Here is a 16,471-nt window from a genome sequence, read left to right as displayed (position 1 = left end):
GAATGAATGAATGAATGAATGAATGAATGAATGAATGAATGAATGAATGAATGAATGAATGAATGGCACTGCATCATGTGGAAGTGAATTTCATAACCTAATTATTCATTGTACAAAACGGTCCCTCTTGTTGTCTGTCCTGAATCTACTGTTCATCAACTTCACCAGGTGCCCTCAAGGTGTAAAGTTTCCTAAGGTAACAAGTAAGTTTGAGAGAAACTTACATTGCAATCCTAAATAGAGTTATCTCTTCAGAACCCATTGACTTCAGTGAAAGAAGGGTGTTGCTTTGCTACAAATACAATATTAGATTTTCAATTAGACGGTTACAGTGAGTCTTTCTTGCCTGCTTTATCTCCAAGCAGAGATCTTCTGATCTGTGTTCCCCACTGGTACAAAGCCCTATATTGCTACACACCATTGCATCCTGTTGCTACTGTCTCCCATAGGCAAATATATAAGGGAGGCAACATTTATATTACTATACATGAGTGATCAGGACTAGTGAGGATCATAGGTAGATGGAAGCAGGTCCAATGGTAAATGTCTGACACAGGATCACTGGCTGCTTATCCAATAGGCAGAGCTGAATCAAATTGAAGAGTAATTCTGGTCATAGGCCTTGAATCCCTGTGAGAAAGATGGACTCTAAACAGATTAATAAGCAAAACTAGTTCTGGTGACTGGAAGGAATAGAAAAAGGTCGATGGAGATAAAAAAGAATGAGAACTGCTGGAACAAATGAATGGAAGCCTCCAAAGTAAGCAAGAACCTCTGAGCAAGGGAAGGTAGAGCCCAGACAGGAAGGCTAGAAAACAGTAGCCAGGAATTTGGCGAGGCATGAATCAGTTGCCTCTGAATATCTTAGCCATTCTGGAAGCAGCTCTCTACAATTTCTCTACAATTAAGTTGCACCCACAGATTCAAGTGATATTGGTTCTAGCCCAGTGGCAACTGCAATATATGGTAAACCTACTCATGCCCATTTAATGTCAGAGTTATCATAAATACATGGCTGCCAGATAAACTCATCCCGTTTGAAATCTACTTTCAGGCTTTGAGAAAGAAGAGCTTGTTTTGAAAAGTGTAGACAAGAGAGGCAAGAGGCAGGAATGTATCCACAGTTCTTAGTGTATTCTGTTGAAAAGCTTACAGATTTTACCTACTGTGTTCCACTTTTTAATGCCCATTTGCTCTAGGATGAGCTAAATGCAATAGTTCCCTCCCCCCAACTTGTTTCTCCACCAGGAGTAGTATCAAATTATTAAGTACATCCACCTATCCCACCCAAAATGAACTGATATAAAAACTGCTCATGGAATATCTTTAGCCCAGCTTCTTTGAATCCATATAAAGGTTCAGTAGTGGTTATAGTCATTATCTTGGAAGTCTGGAACTGCATAAGGAAATGCTCATATGGGAACGAAGGGTACAAATGATCCTGCATTCTCCTCCACATGTGCACCATCAGTAATAGTCGTATGACTCATCACTTTCCACACCATCATCCCATCTCAAGTTGGGTATCTTGGGCACCAATTCAGTCAAGTTGCGCTGATCTGAAAGCATATGTCAGAAAGCATATGTCAGAAGTCAGTTCCTGTGAACAGTTTGTGACTTTTATCATCTATCACACTTTTTTTGCCGTCAAGTCACAACTGTCTTATGGCAACTCCATAGGTTTTCAAGACATGAGACAAACAGAGATAGGCAACCATTGTCTACCTCTACATAGCCACCTTGGATTTTCTTAGTGGTCTTTCATTCAAGAACTAACCGGGGCTGACCCTGCTTAGCTTTGAGAACTGATAAGATTGGGCTAACCTGGGCTAACGATGTTAGGGCATTATGATCTTACATTACCAGATACATTTGGCCAGGGTCATTAGCTTTCTACCACATCATTACACAATCAGTTATTATTATTGTATATGGAACATTATCCAGAGGAAGTCATGGAAAATTAGAAGGTCAAGATCTTGTGGGACTTCCGAATCCAAATGGACAAAGTGTTGGCACATAATAAGACATCACAGTGATCAAGGACAAGAATGTGACCATCATTGACATAGCAGTACCTGGTGGCAACAGGACCACTGAAAAAGAACATGAGAAAGTCACTAAATACCACAATTTGAAAATCGAGCTTCAGTGTCTTTGGAACAAACCAGCTGAGGTCGTTCCAGTGGTAATCGGCACGCTGGGCGCCATCCCCAAAACACTAGGGCAGCACTTGAAACATCTTCAAATTGACAAAATCAACATCTGTCAGATTCAGAAGGCAGCTCTGCTGGGATCCGCACAAATACTACACCGATACATTACAACTTCCTAGACCTCTGGGTGAGGCTTAAATTGTAATGAAAGGCCAACAACCAACTAAAGAACTGGCAGCTGTGATACCAAACAAAATAATAATTCAACTTTTATGCTGCCCCTCCCCTCCCCTTGAGGTTGCTTACAACATTCCAACATTAAGCAGACAGGCCACTTGCCTTTAACAGTTAGCTGGAGTCATTAGCAAATTAACCTTTTAATATCTGTTTTTAACTGAATCAAGTAAACATGGATGTCACAAACATTAATATTTAACAAACCATGTTAATTAAATTCGTTTTTATATTTACAAAAATATTTAAAAGGGACATCATGGTCCACTGGACAGAAAGTAGGATTTGGATCCATGGGACTGTGGAATAATGGGTGTGGGAGGAAGTATGCATGACACGGGATTGCTGCTGAAAGTGTCAGGTGTTTGTTGGGTAGCATCCTTCCACTCTACCAATATCCAGACCATCATGACACAGATAATTTCTCCCACCTCTGCTGCATATGACAGGCTAGCTCAGTGATGGCGAACTTTTTTGAGACCGAGCGCCCAAATTGCAACCAAAAACCCACTTATTTATCGCAAAGTGCCAATGCGGCAATTTAACCTGAATAACCCCCTCGAGTAGGGGCCAGCCTGCTGTAGCCTCCAGCAAGTCTCACATGCACCGCTCTGCGCCTCTCTAACCTCTCTGCCGCCTCTGCCCCCCCCCCCCCGCCCGGCAGCAGCCACCTGGAGCACAGGCACCAGGCCCGCCAGCCAAGTCCTCCCTGCTCGCTGAGGTGCACGCACATCAAGTCCAAGAGCCCAGGCCAGCCCAGATGTGTGTGTGGGTGGGGGGTGATTCCCCCCCACATGACAAACTCTGTGCAGCGTGCCCACCGAGAGGGCTCTGAGTGCCACCTCTGGCACCTGTGTCGTAGGTTCGCCACCACTGGGCTAGCTCAACAGGAGTGGGAAATTAGCAGCATTATTCTGGATGACAGTCCCATGTTTTTGTAATGCGTGGTGCTTGTGACCTAAGTGCGTTAAAACTGTGTTCTATTTTTTTGGAAAGTACCATTTGACTCTTCAAAACAAAAGGTTTCTACTGAGCACAAGAGGCCAGTTATTTCATGGGTTTAATCAGTAGCTGGTACACATTTGATCAGTTCAGTAGAAATGCAATTCCCTGTGAAAGGTATATGAAACTGTAATAGAGTAATATTGGTAGCCACAGTACCTATAATATTCTTAGTTCAAAAGAAAACAGACAGAAGAAGATATAAGGAACTGTGGGAAAGTCACCTGGCGCCTGTGAGCATGGGGGAAAGGAGGTCTTGTGGAAAGGCCCCAAGCTGACTGCAGGAAAAAAAAATCCACTTGCCTGGAGTGAAAACCATAAGGTTGGCAAGAGCTGCTACTTGCCCAACCTTGTTCCTTGCGAAGCAGCGGTAAGTTCCTTCATCTGTCACCCGCACAGCTTGGATCTGGAGCCAGCTGGTCACTTCATATTTCTGAGGGCCTCCCCTAAACTAGAGGGAATTAAAAGTCAACAAACTGAGAGCTAGTGACAAGAATTTTTTTAAAATCTTACCAGCAAGTAAGTGGCTTTTTTTCCTCTTTACTTTGGGTACACAAAACATACATAATGCATGTGGACCACATGTGCATTTTAAAAGCGGAGTGCACACATCCAATTCTATATTCACACATACATCACACTTAATGGAGACTGTGTGTTTTGTAGCTGGATATCTTCTAGACATCTCAGTCCACTGCGAAACACTATATTGAGTTTTCCACCCTGGGCAGCAGTACACATTCCTTGTAGATGGAACATCTGTGGTACACTCTGTCTTTCTCTGTAATGCCGAAATTAGAGTGGAGTAGGAATTGCCCACAAACTGTCTTCTTGGACTCCTTTTTAAACAGGATCTAAAAAGTCCATCTCTGAATGTGAAAACGTCATCCCTCAACTTTTTTTTCCTGCTAGCTCAAAATTCTCAACCACATCCAAAAAAACAGTGTTACTTAATCAATGGGCAGCAATACATGAAGCACAGAAATGATTTTTTTAAAAAAAACCTGCTTTGAATTAGCAAAGCAGGATTAAAGTATTTCCAAAATCCGTAATACTCTGGCAAAGTCTAGAATATCAGAAGCAAGGAGCCAAGGGGATCTGTGGAGCAAGGTGGCAGGTCCTCATATATGTACTCAAGGAATGATATACAAGACACAAACATCTTGCTTCAGATTGCTTCAATATCCCTTCAAATTCACTCAGTATCCCTTCTGGAAGTTTGATAATCACTTTTTGCAACATGAGGCCTAGAAACTTCAAAAATGAAAAGTGGGCTTTCCCAAAATCTCCAGGAATATCCCAGCACAGAATTGGCAACCCTAGATTTTCCAGATATGTTGGCGATAAGATAATCTGAAGTTGCTCAGATGAAACAGACTAAATTGGTCCAATGTTCCAGGTTGCCAAGCATGAAAAGCAGGGGTCTGCAACCTGCGACTCTCCAGATGTTCATGGACTACAAATCCCATCAGCCCCTGACAGCACGGCCAATTGGCTGTCAGGGGCTGATGGGATTTGTTGCTAGGTCCATGAACATCTGAGAGCTAGAGGCCGCAAGACCCCTGACAGTGCTGAGATATAGCAGTACATTAGGACCTCAGTAGCCTCATCTAAATTGTTCTTCTCCTAACAGATATTTTTCTATGTCAAAAATTCTCTGGTGTTTCATCCAAGTAGTTTTTAATTAATCCAGTGAAGTTTCTCTCTGGAAAGAATTCCATTGTTCTAGCTTTTCCCTTTGGGTGCAAATTTTCATTTGTTTACTTTCATCCCCTGCCTCTGCTTCCTTGGGGTGGCTTCAGAATACTAGTGACATCTGTTGTCAAAAAGTTCAGCAAGAAAATGCCATCAAGTAAAACAACTGCCATTGCTTTACTTTCATCATTTACATCATGATTGCTTTACATCATTACACTTCTCTTCTATTCACTGCGATTTTTGTATCTTTACTCCTAACAAGGAGCTATTCCCAAACTCTTAATGTGGCAGAGACATATAGTTTGGCCCCACCCAAACACTCCATATAATGAGACAGCTATGTCGTTTCTATAAAAGTTTCCCAGGGTTTCCTCCCAAACCCTCTAAATATAAGGGGAAAGACTGTGGCAGCCCTGTTCTATTTTAGTCAAGCTCTGCAGAGCCTGTTAAATCTTCTGCAGATAACTTGAAACCTTCTGCATTAAAAAAAATCTAGTATTCACAATGGCCATTGTGGATAAGTGTGATCGCACCTTGTGAGGCTGTGTCTACTCACACCACTGGATGAGTATACACTTGAACTTCACAAAGGAAAACAAATCTCACAGAACAGGTAAGGATGCACTTCTCAGCAACAATAAATGACCCTCTGGCGAACAAGGATACAAGATACTGAAAGCCATCTGGATAAACTGCTTGCTTCCCATATTAAGCAGGCACTCAGATTGGAAATGCAACTGTGCAAGCAAACCCAATTCCAAAGATTGGTGGCAGAAGAAAAGGGTGGATGAGGCAGCGGCTGAATCATATGCATATTAAAATTGCCAAAGAACTAAATCATGTGGGCTTTTGTAGAGACAAATTTAACCTCCACACTTCGTCATCATATTGAAAGTTTGTGGCTCACCTGAACAGAGATGTGGGGGTCATCTCCAGGAAGCAGCATATCCAGCCCTTCCTTCCTCCATTCAATAGATGCCATGGGGTAGGCAAAGACTTCACAACCAAAGATCACATCTTGCCCAGTGATGTTCCAGATGTCATAGGGAGGAGATATAATGTGGGGCTCTGGGGAGGTAAAAAAAGATTTTAGCAGAAAGAAATAATCTTGAGCATGCCTGTAAGTCCTGCTGTTGTGCAAGAATGTGTAAATTCATCCTTCCAACTTGAACAGCTGAGGTCTCATTGACAGCATCTCAGATGTAATGCGTCCCTCATAGGGAGAGATTTAGAACATTATTCAGTGCAACTGCTGTAATGTGTTTGCTCAAGCCAGACTTTTTATGATGGAGCCGAATAGTCCTCTTCTGCTTTGCCCATCAGCAGCTGTTAGTCAACACTGTGTTTACATCATAGCACATCTGTGAACCAGAGCTCTTGGCCCCTAAACGGTGGTCCGGTGCTTTGTCACAGGCGTTTAAATGAAATGCTTTCTAGGGATGTTGCTGCTGCCTCCCTGTTGCTGGGGAAACATGACATTCTTGTGGCAGCTGCTAATCAGCCTATTTATTGTCAGATGCTTTGACTTTATTCGAGACTGCTTAGTTCCTCTCTTTCCCTACTGCTGTCATATTTTAAGTATAGGTCTTTTCAGAAGCTATAGTAACGAGAAGTCAAACATTATGCATATATTCATATTACATTAGTGCCCCAACTCTCTGCCTACCATACCTCCAACACCCTTGATTTCTTCTACTACCCACTCCCATAGATTCTTCTGAGATTTCCAACCTTTATCATGGATCTATTAGAGATTAACTCAGAATTGGATCCATGTTTTTAAAAGCATCATGAAGTCAAACGGCTCACATCCTGCTTTTCAAGCTCTGAAATAAACATTACTCTAAGAAACTATCACCTGTCAAATCCCATCTTTCCATGATAACTTGCAGCTCCACTTGTGTCTGATGACACAATATCCCAGGTTTCCCTGCCCCCATTCCACATTGTTAGCGCAGGAGTGGAGAGTGTAAGTATATGAAAATGAGGGGATGCCAGCATCATTACACAACTTGAAGAAGACATGTCAGAATAGAAGTTGCCTTTCTGGAAGCAGATCCATGTTCAGGGAAACATTGGATTAGGCCTGCAGTAGCCAGGCTCCAATATACTATGAATACCTTAAAGCAGATGAGAACTAGGCTCCTGGTATGGAAACAACAGAAGCAGTGACCAGAAACTAGATGTTCCAACGCAGTGAGCTCTCTCATGCAGACTTTAAGAGAGACCGCAAATGCTGGCAGAGGAATAACAGCCCACAGGCATTCCTGGGGGTTGAACCAACCTTTAGCTAGCTCCAGATCTCCGCCTGGCGGCCATTTTACATCATTTGCTCAGAGCCTTTGAACTTAATGCCACCCTTTTAGGTGGTGTACATTCATTGAGCCCTATGGAAGGCTTTCTGGTGGTGGGTTTTTTGGCAGAGCATCACCAGAAATCTCACTTTGGCTTAGTAGCACTGTTTCCAAATTAGGCCAATACCAGCTAGACTCACAAGACCATATGATTTCAGTGGCACCCATTGCTTTCTAGTACTTTTCGTCCTGCCCCAGGAGATCCTCAACACATTGTCTCCTTTGAATAAAATACATTTACACCCCTTCTCTCTCTCACCTTCTACACTGTGGCATGTTTCTGTCTTCTAAACTCTGCCTATGGTCTAATGGTGGCTACTGGCTAGTGTGAAATAATCCATCTTTGAAAAATCTCAGGTGTTAAGTTCACCCTCTGCTCTATTTAAGGTAATTCATCTGTGAATTGTACTGCTGCATCCTGAGTTCCTTCTTTGCAATGCCCCTCCCACCATCTGACTGAGATGAAAGGACTCAGATTTCCATTCCAATTCATATCTGATGAAGGAAGCTTTGACTCAGAAGCTTATACCCTCTCCCTCCAATCTTGTTGGTCTTTATGATTCTACTGGGCTTGAACCTAAATTCGCCCTAAACACTAAAGACTGTACCACCTTCATGACCTCATTAACAGCCAGCTATGCTTTGTGCTGCAGTTTTCTTGTCTACAGTTTATTCAACTACATATTGATGCATCCGTAACTGTAGCTATTCCGTTGCATTTTGAGTTTATTATATACCATTAACTACTTGTGCAGTTAACCTAGGACAAAGCACAGTACCAATTGTCTGCAAATACTATCTGTCATGTCACCATTTTAAAGGATGAATAGAATCAGGAGCTAGGGAACCTTCCTCTCCAGATGCTCAGGGAATTGGTCCATTCCCATCAGGTCTCCAACCGAAGCATGGTCAATTGGCCATGCTGACAGAGGCTGATGGGAATTGTAGTTCCTGAACATCTGGAGAGCCGCAGGTTCCCTACCCCTGTATTAGACTATAATCTTTTTTCACAGTTTTCCATAGAAAATTCCTTCAGTGTTCACAGTGTTCCATGAAGTGTTTCAAATAGGGGTGTTTGCGCGGAGCTAGGTTGTATGGTTTAGTTTCTAGTAGCATTTTCTCCTGGCGTTTTGCCTGCATCTGTGGCTGGCATCTTCAGAGGAGTGAAGATCTTCATCCGCTGATGATGCCAGCCACAGATGCAGACGAAATGTCAGGAGAAAATGCTACTAGAACACGACCATACAGCCCAGAAACCACTCAATACCCCAGTGATTCCAGTTGTGAAAGCCTTTGACAATACAAAATTCAAATAATTCCTCAAGCCCATTAAGTATTGTATACATTCTTATTTTCTGCCAGCATGTTTATTACAGCAAGTTTTTTCTTGGCTCTGGGAAGGAGGGAAGGACTATTTCCCATTCATTTTTGCTGTGACATTCAAGATGTCCCATAGTCTCTTTCCCAACTCCTGCCCCCCCCCCCCCGCCCTCGAAACACTTATTCATAACACAGCCCTTCATTTAGAAATTGGAAGAAAGCCTCTGCTGTACCATACCTGACTCACAGGGTCCTTCATGAGCCATGGTGAGATTAACCCCTGGGTGGGAGTTTTGCATCTCTTGGAACTTGCAGATCTGGGTGTAGGTTTTGCCATCAGAGCCACAGACAGCCTGGCTGGATAGGCAAGTACATTGGGGCTCAGGGACTTCACCATGTTGTAGGTCCCCGGCATCAAGGCGGCACTCCAAGTGATCACCACACTTTCCATAGAAGTGGTTAGTACTGTCCAAGTCACAGATTTGTCCCTCCAGGTTGGCACACTCCCAACAGCAGTCGCGAGTATGTTCTCTTTACCACCCCCCCAGCCAGGCAGCCGCTGGGACATTCTCTCAACCTACATTCCTAGACAGCTCTCCTTCTTCCTCCAAAAGCCTCTGCCAGCCCCGTTGCAAATACTCTGGAACAGTGGGCACTGCCCAGCTGAGAGTGCCACAGTATAAGAATAGCAATAGAAAGGTGACCTGTAAGGAGGCTGAGTTAGCAGGATGAGACATTCTCACAAGCTCTGTGGGACTTGGCATCCATTCGTCATTCTTTTTCATAACTGCCCCTGGTCACTGGCGACCTCAGCAATTTCCACTGCCGCCTTCTCTTCAAAACCCAAAGCCATCAGTTCCTGTAGGAAAGGAAATGGAATTCAAAAGAGAGTGATATATTTGGATCCAACCTCTGAGTGAGTTCCCTAAGGCCTGCGGACAACAATTAAACTGGGGGGTGAGTATGGATCAGTGATAGAACACATGATTTGCAGGAAGCAACAAGTACTACTTTTGCCAGCTGACATAATGGTTTGAGATGCTAGGAGACACAAGAAAGAAACCAAGTGAGATAGAAAACATGGTTTGATTTGGTAATGCAGCTGTGACCTTTTTTCTGGACCAGAATGACAGGCTGCTACTTGTAAATGTAACTGAAATGCTTCCTATGTGGCCACGTTTGTCTTGGCACAATGCTATCAGAAGAGGAAGAAGAGTTGGTTTTATAACCTGCTTTTCTCTACTGAAAGGAGTCTCAAATTGGTTTACAATCATCTTCCCTTTCTTCCTCCTGCTCAACATTTTGTGATTTTGGTGCTGAGAGAGTTCTGGGAAAAACTGTGTCAGATTAAAAGTCACCCAACATGCTTCATTGTTTTCAAATGATATCTGACCTGAGCCAATTACTTGGACATAGTGTGTAATGTTACCTGAGTAAGTTGTTACTGCACTGACCAGTTTATTATGGATTCTGAGGAGAGACCATAAACAGATGGATTTGATTATGTTTGAGTTTATTACTTGTATTCTCAATTGTAACACAATGCCCTGCACTTTCTGTTCATAGTTTATTTATCCAGCTACATATTTTTGTTATATCACTAAAATAGCTATTCTGTTGCACTTCGAGTTTATTTCTAATTTGCAATCAATTACTCATGCTGTCAGCTTGGCCCAAAACAAAGTAGAGTATCAGGTGTCTGCAAATGCTGTTGGTTCAGCAGCTTCAGCTGAAAGAGCCTTGAGGAGACTGATGTACAGAGACCAAAACACAAGCAGGTGAAAGAAAGACAAGATTCAGAGTCACTTAATACACATTTGCAATAAATCAAGCACTGGAAATAATGGAGCCCAGTCTATAGCACAACCCTTGACCTTGAACATGCTAGAATTTGCGCTGCTCTCGTGGCTAACAGTGTGCATTTGCAAATGTATTATCTGCAAGATCCTCTGAAGATGCCAGCCACAGATGCAGGCAAAACGTCAGGAGAGAATGCTATGCAGGAACACGGTCATGGGTTGTGCCTGAAAACCACACAACACCCAAATGTATCATTTTAATTTGCACTGGGAAGAGCATTATTATTCTGTTGTTAAACATCAGGAGTATTGTTATCAGTCTGGAAAGTCATTCCAGAAATATAGAAACAATATTCCTAGAATTTAATGAAATCTATCATAATCCCTTCTCTGACTTTCCCATAGAAAATTATTAGGGTTACCAGCTCCAGGTTAGGAAATACCTGGAGATTTGGGTGGTGGAGCCTGAGGAAGGTGGGGTTTGGGGAGGAGGGGGAGGGACTTCAGCGGGGTATAATGTCATAGAGTTCACCTTCTAAAGTGGTCATTTTCTCCAGGTGAATTGATTTTCTGTCACCTGGAGGTGATCCCAACAACCCTAAAATGATAATTTTGTAAGAGCTTCCCCTTCCCAGAGGTAGCAAGAGTGGGAAAAGAGGGATACCAGTTAATCCATGTTGCATCAACCCTGTCAGTTTAAAAAGGCCATTAGTTTCAACAGGAGTAGACCTGGGCTCCAGAGTTTGGAGATCAAGTCTTCCTATTAAAAATAAATGGACCATAAAAGTTTAAAGACCCACTTTGGATGTAGCCGCGGTGAATAGCAAAATGCTGCCCAACTCGATTCCAGATATTCCCAAAACTTATTGAGAGAGAAAAATATCAGGAAACATCAGGAAAGTCTTTAACAATGTTAGATACAGCTAATCTGATCCAGAAAATATTGGACATTGTATCAGACTGGCACTATCCAATGGCACATTCCTACTGTAACTGACTGCAGACAAAATTTCTTTGCACCTTGAAAGTAAGTTAGCAAAATGAAACTTTTAGAACACTTGTGGAGAGTGACGCCTCAGTAAGCCAGGCGCTGGCCCATCCCTCAGCCAACGAGGATGTTTGGCATAGTGTAAGTTAATTTTAGCCAGCAATGACTTATGTTTGTTTTCTCTAGTGAATCCTGTCATATTTCCCTTTAATTGTGGAGTACTTCCTCACTGTAAGGTACTTCTTAAGTTCCCTGAACTGATAGCCCAGGTTAGCCAAATCTCAAAAGCTAAGTAGTGTTGCCCCAGTTGGTACCTAGATGGGAGACCCTCAAGAGTAGCGACAGAGGCAGGCAATGGCAAACCTCCTCTGAACATCTCTTGCCTTGAAAATCCTACAGGGTCACCATAAGTCAAATGTGACTTGATGGCAAAATAGGTATAAATATAATGTACTTAGTTCCAAACTATCTGTGCATGTTAAAATGATATATACATGGAACAACCATGAACGAAGTCTGCTCATCCACAAGTTTACTCCAGAGTCCTTCACTGGGCATGTGACCAGATGCAGAGCAAGACAGGACTTTGAATAGTGAATCTGACAGAGATGACTTCTCTCGGCCTTGCATAGTATGCTGTACCAGCTAGAATTCTTTCCTCTATGTGCCTTACGAAGGTAAAAGTGCCACATGTTCTTAGTCATCCTATCTAGATAGGTTTAGGTTGTTGATGTGCAAGTATTTATGGCAACAATGTTGGAAGCGCTAGTAACTGGAATGGTGAAGAGTTAGAATCTGGCCTTGATCCCAGCCCTGGCTGGGAATGGGTGGGGTATAAATATAATAAAATAAAAGCTGTGTAAAAATGATTGCAAGGGAAGCTCTCCATTGATGCAATTGAAGACTTCTTCTTGCAAGACTATGCAGAAAAAGCTAAATCTTGAGAGTTGTACTCAGAGCAAGAGCAATTGCAAATGCAAGCTTCCATCTCTTCAGATCATGACCTTTTCACAAAGTTTTTAGCATAGAAAAATATAATAACCAGCAGGTGGCTGTGGAATGTTTTGGTAGCAACCCAGGGACCCCGTCCTCTATTTAACCCATTGTTTTTTCTGTGTCAGAAGACTTGGAATTTTAATTCCCCAGGCTTGCTTTTTCAATTTACCGGGCAGGCTTCCTTTAGAACAAAGTCTGAGAGGTCAGCAAGAGAGCAATCATGCTGGGTGCTAAGTTATTCTTGTCTGTGATCATTTGAGGGGGTTCATTTACATTCTCAAGGGCTGTTTGGCTTCATGCATATAACTGCTTTGCAAGGCAAAACATCTGTTGCATTGTATCAGATACCTCACAGTAGTTCTCAAAATAACAATCCTTGGAAATTATATCTCAACTGCAGCCAATAATGATCGGGAAGGTACTCTTCCCCTCTCTCCAAAATATTTTCTTTGGCTTCCCTTCCCCCATACCCTGACCAGCCACCAATTCCTTACCAGAAAGGACACACAAAGTTTCACCACAATGCAATTTCCCATGGAAACACTAGATAGGTTGGTTGGCATGATCAATGGAAAGAACCACCATATTTCCCCAAGTACAATCAGCTAGAAACCTTAACAGTTTAGTAGCATTTGCCTTTTCCTCAGCATGAAGCTGAGCTTGCTCCCAAATCTATGACTATTGCTTTTGCTTCCCTCCAAGCACCTGTTGTAGTACATTGCCAACTAGAATGTGGGGGGGGGGCGGGGCAGTTAATGCTGATTGTCTGGGCTGTGACTCCTGAAAGCTCATATTGAAGTAAAGCTGTTAGTCAATAAGGAGCCACTGGACCTCTGTTTTATTTTACTACACCAGACTAACATGACTAGCCCTTTGCAATCCTTTGGTTAGAGGCTGACTAGATTGCCTTTCAGCCAGCCCCTGGAACTCTGTGATATGCCTGTATTTTTCTTCTCTCAGAGTCAGAAAATGAATGTAACCACCTTTCTCCTACTTGTCTTCTTTTCATCCAGCAGTTGGGTACAAGAACTCTAAAGCTCCAGCTCCTCTCTCTGCTCTGCCCCACTAGATAACATTTTTTTCATAAAGAAACAGAAAAGGGGAGTTATATGGGCTACTTTGTTCCATTGATAATCTGGGGATAAAAGTCAGTTTCTGTTTCTCCTTGTGATACTTCCATTAGATACTTCCATGACTCTTAGAAACAGCAATCTCACTAGTAATGCACAGTGGAGTACTGTCATCCAATTATTCAAAACTAGTTGCAAACCATATAGATGCAGTCAATATGGGTTTCTGACCAACCTAATCCATACCAGAAGGCGCCTGAATGTTTTACGAAAAACACACTCCCCACAGCCCCTGGGCATTCTTGTGACAGACGAACCTTCCCAGAATTGTTCTCCTTTACCCCCATTCCTTCCTAACCACAGACATGCACATTTCATGCCAAATCTTTAGCTGAATAAGCATATTAACAATAGACACTAGTGCTGAGCTGAAAACAAATCCAGCAACAGGATCAGTGATGATACTACAGGATTTTATTCAACACCCAGAAATGAAAAAGAGAGTGTTTGAACTTCAGGCTGATTTGCTCCAAGGTTCAACCACAGAATCAATCTAAATGTAGATCAGTATTGAGGGAGACAAACCCTCAGGATAAATTGACTAACATTATTCTCAATACTCTGTTTCATACTTTTGCTAGGTTTTGGTATTAGGGAAGTTTCTGGCGGAGTTCGGGATGAAATGATTCAGTGTCAGTATCCATAGAGACCTAGGGCTGCCAGAAACCTCAAAGGTGAACAGGTTTCCCTTGCAGACAGGATTTCCTGGAGTTGTCCCACTTTGACATAGTGATTAGAGTCATTACATAGTGATCAGAGCCATTACATTTATTGAGTGACACTGGGGTAGTTACTCAGTCTCAGCCTAAATTCTCTCACAGGATTCCTGTAAGGACAAAAGTGGGATTCTTAGCTCCTTTGAAGAGAGACAAAGTAAATACATACTAAACAGACATTTATTCAGCTTTAAAAAAAAGACTGTGTGCATAGGTATCCCCATATCATCATCTGACTGAAACTTTGCAGCCAATTTTGGCCAAAGTTTGTGTTTCCGAAATCTGTCCTTTTGGATTTAAGGAAGCATCCAGAAAATGAGCAGTTGTCTGGAACATGCTTAGCTTCAAAGGCGGAAAATGAAAAGTTTCAGAATTTAGAAGGTGCCGTCATGCATGCAACTTCTCCCCTCTCTCCACATGGAATTTACATGTTATCAATAACCTTGAGCTTAAAGGATATACCTGACTTAAACTGCCATAATTTCAGAAAATCATTTCTATGGCTGTCCACCTCCTTTGTAGTTCAGTATGGAAGGTGCTTAAGCACCAAAATGTCCCTTAGTTTTAATATTTTGATCAGCCACTCTGTGCTCCATAGAGTTTGGTGTCCTGTTAGAAGTACCTACCCCATCTCACACTTGGCAGAGCCTCTGGCTGCTTTCAGGTCCTGGCATCCAGTCTGGATATCTTCCTGAATACCTCCTTCAGCTGGGTTATGCTAGATGATTTTTTTCCTTTTCCAGTAGATGTGTCTGCATCTCTGCTTGCAGCAGGGACCAGTGATGTCACCATGAAATGTGATCCCTTCTACCAGCTCTCTCGCTCTTCTCCCTCCCCTCTGAAGTGTGCCCGACCAGCCACTTAACTTGTTTTCATGCTGAATGGCCACAACTGAAGCCCGGCAGCAATCGCCCTCTCTAGTGCTTCATTGAGAAACCACAGTTGTAACCAGACACCTTTCTTACTGTTAGCCTAGGAGGCAGCCTCTGGGCAGGAAAACCATTTTTTGATGCTAGATATGAAATGGCATATACAGAAATTCAATGCAAAATGTCTGGCGGAAGTTTTGGGTTCTTGGGGGTCACATAAAAAGTGGCATTTGGTTCAAGGAAGAGATGGCCAAACATAATGAGATCATGCACAGGTTTTGCGTTTTTAACAACTGCCACAGGGGGACAAATGATTAATGCCCTACCTCTGTCCCCCATTCATGAATTACTGTTACTCAACAACACTGCAGATGTTCAAAATAACCACCTTCTGGAAGCTCCATGAATGCACTGTTAAATTCCACCTGAGTGTGTGCTGTATTTCCTTAGCCCCCCCCCCCCCCAAAAAAATAACAAGAGGAAATAGAACTCCCCTCCCACATTGCCAAAAGTGAAATATGATGCTGCATGTATTCTTTTCCTGTAGTATTCAGAAAGTTGCACAAAGTTTCTTGTATTTCTATTTAAAATTGGAGGTTTGTATGCATGTCAATAAAATGATTCCTATTATTTGCTGTTGTTTAATTAATGCTCTATGCCTATTAAAGGTTAATAAAGATAAAGAAGGTTTAATTAATGCAAAAAATACATTATGTGCTATTTACATGTTATAAATATCTGCTATTTATTGTTGAAGGCAAGGCAATACTTAGACTGCTTGCTATTAAATTATGCATCTTATTTCCTTCGATTTGTCTTTCTGACTGCTTGTTATTCCCCATCACAGCATTCTTACAGGCACTTGTGAATGAAATCTCCAAATCTGCTCTTCCCTTGTACCAGAATTGCCAGATCTCAAAGTCATTGTCCATCCCAAAGGACTCATATTATGGATGACCCGTTGTGAAGGACAGGAAGGGAATGGAAGGGGATCTCTCATTTACATCCAAGATGAGAGCCTAAAACATAGACAGGAAACTTTCGTCATGATCTCAGCCATCCAAGTGTCCAGAAAAATCAGCCAAAGACATTCTGAAACACAGAAAAAGTCAAAATGGGACACAGAGGTGCCAGGTAATGGAAGAGAATGTAACTTTTCAAAGTAATATGGATAATCCAGACACAAGGAACGCTTGATTGCACAGCAGC

The 16,471-nt window shown here is 42.3% G+C and overlaps 1 protein-coding gene across 1 annotated transcript; it reads right to left on the bottom strand.

Annotated features, from left to right (window-relative positions):
* Positions 1-1,113: 1,113 nt before the first annotated feature.
* KAZALD1 (Kazal type serine peptidase inhibitor domain 1) lies at positions 1,114-15,257 on the bottom strand. The gene is given in 7 exon segments (XM_048506138.1): positions 1,114-1,559; positions 3,696-3,843; positions 5,998-6,158; positions 9,003-9,288; positions 9,290-9,351; positions 9,354-9,623; positions 15,020-15,257. Coding segments are annotated over 6 exon segments (945 nt in total). The 5' UTR covers positions 9,550-9,623; positions 15,020-15,257; the 3' UTR covers positions 1,114-1,467.
* Between the last annotated feature and the right edge of the window lie 1,214 nt (positions 15,258-16,471).

This window comes from Sphaerodactylus townsendi, linkage group LG08 (assembly GCF_021028975.2).
Source record: "Sphaerodactylus townsendi isolate TG3544 linkage group LG08, MPM_Stown_v2.3, whole genome shotgun sequence".
NCBI lineage: Eukaryota > Metazoa > Chordata > Lepidosauria > Squamata > Sphaerodactylidae > Sphaerodactylus > Sphaerodactylus townsendi.
The sequence above is the reverse complement of the archived record's forward strand: the minus strand, read 5'-3'. Positions and strand labels throughout refer to the sequence as shown.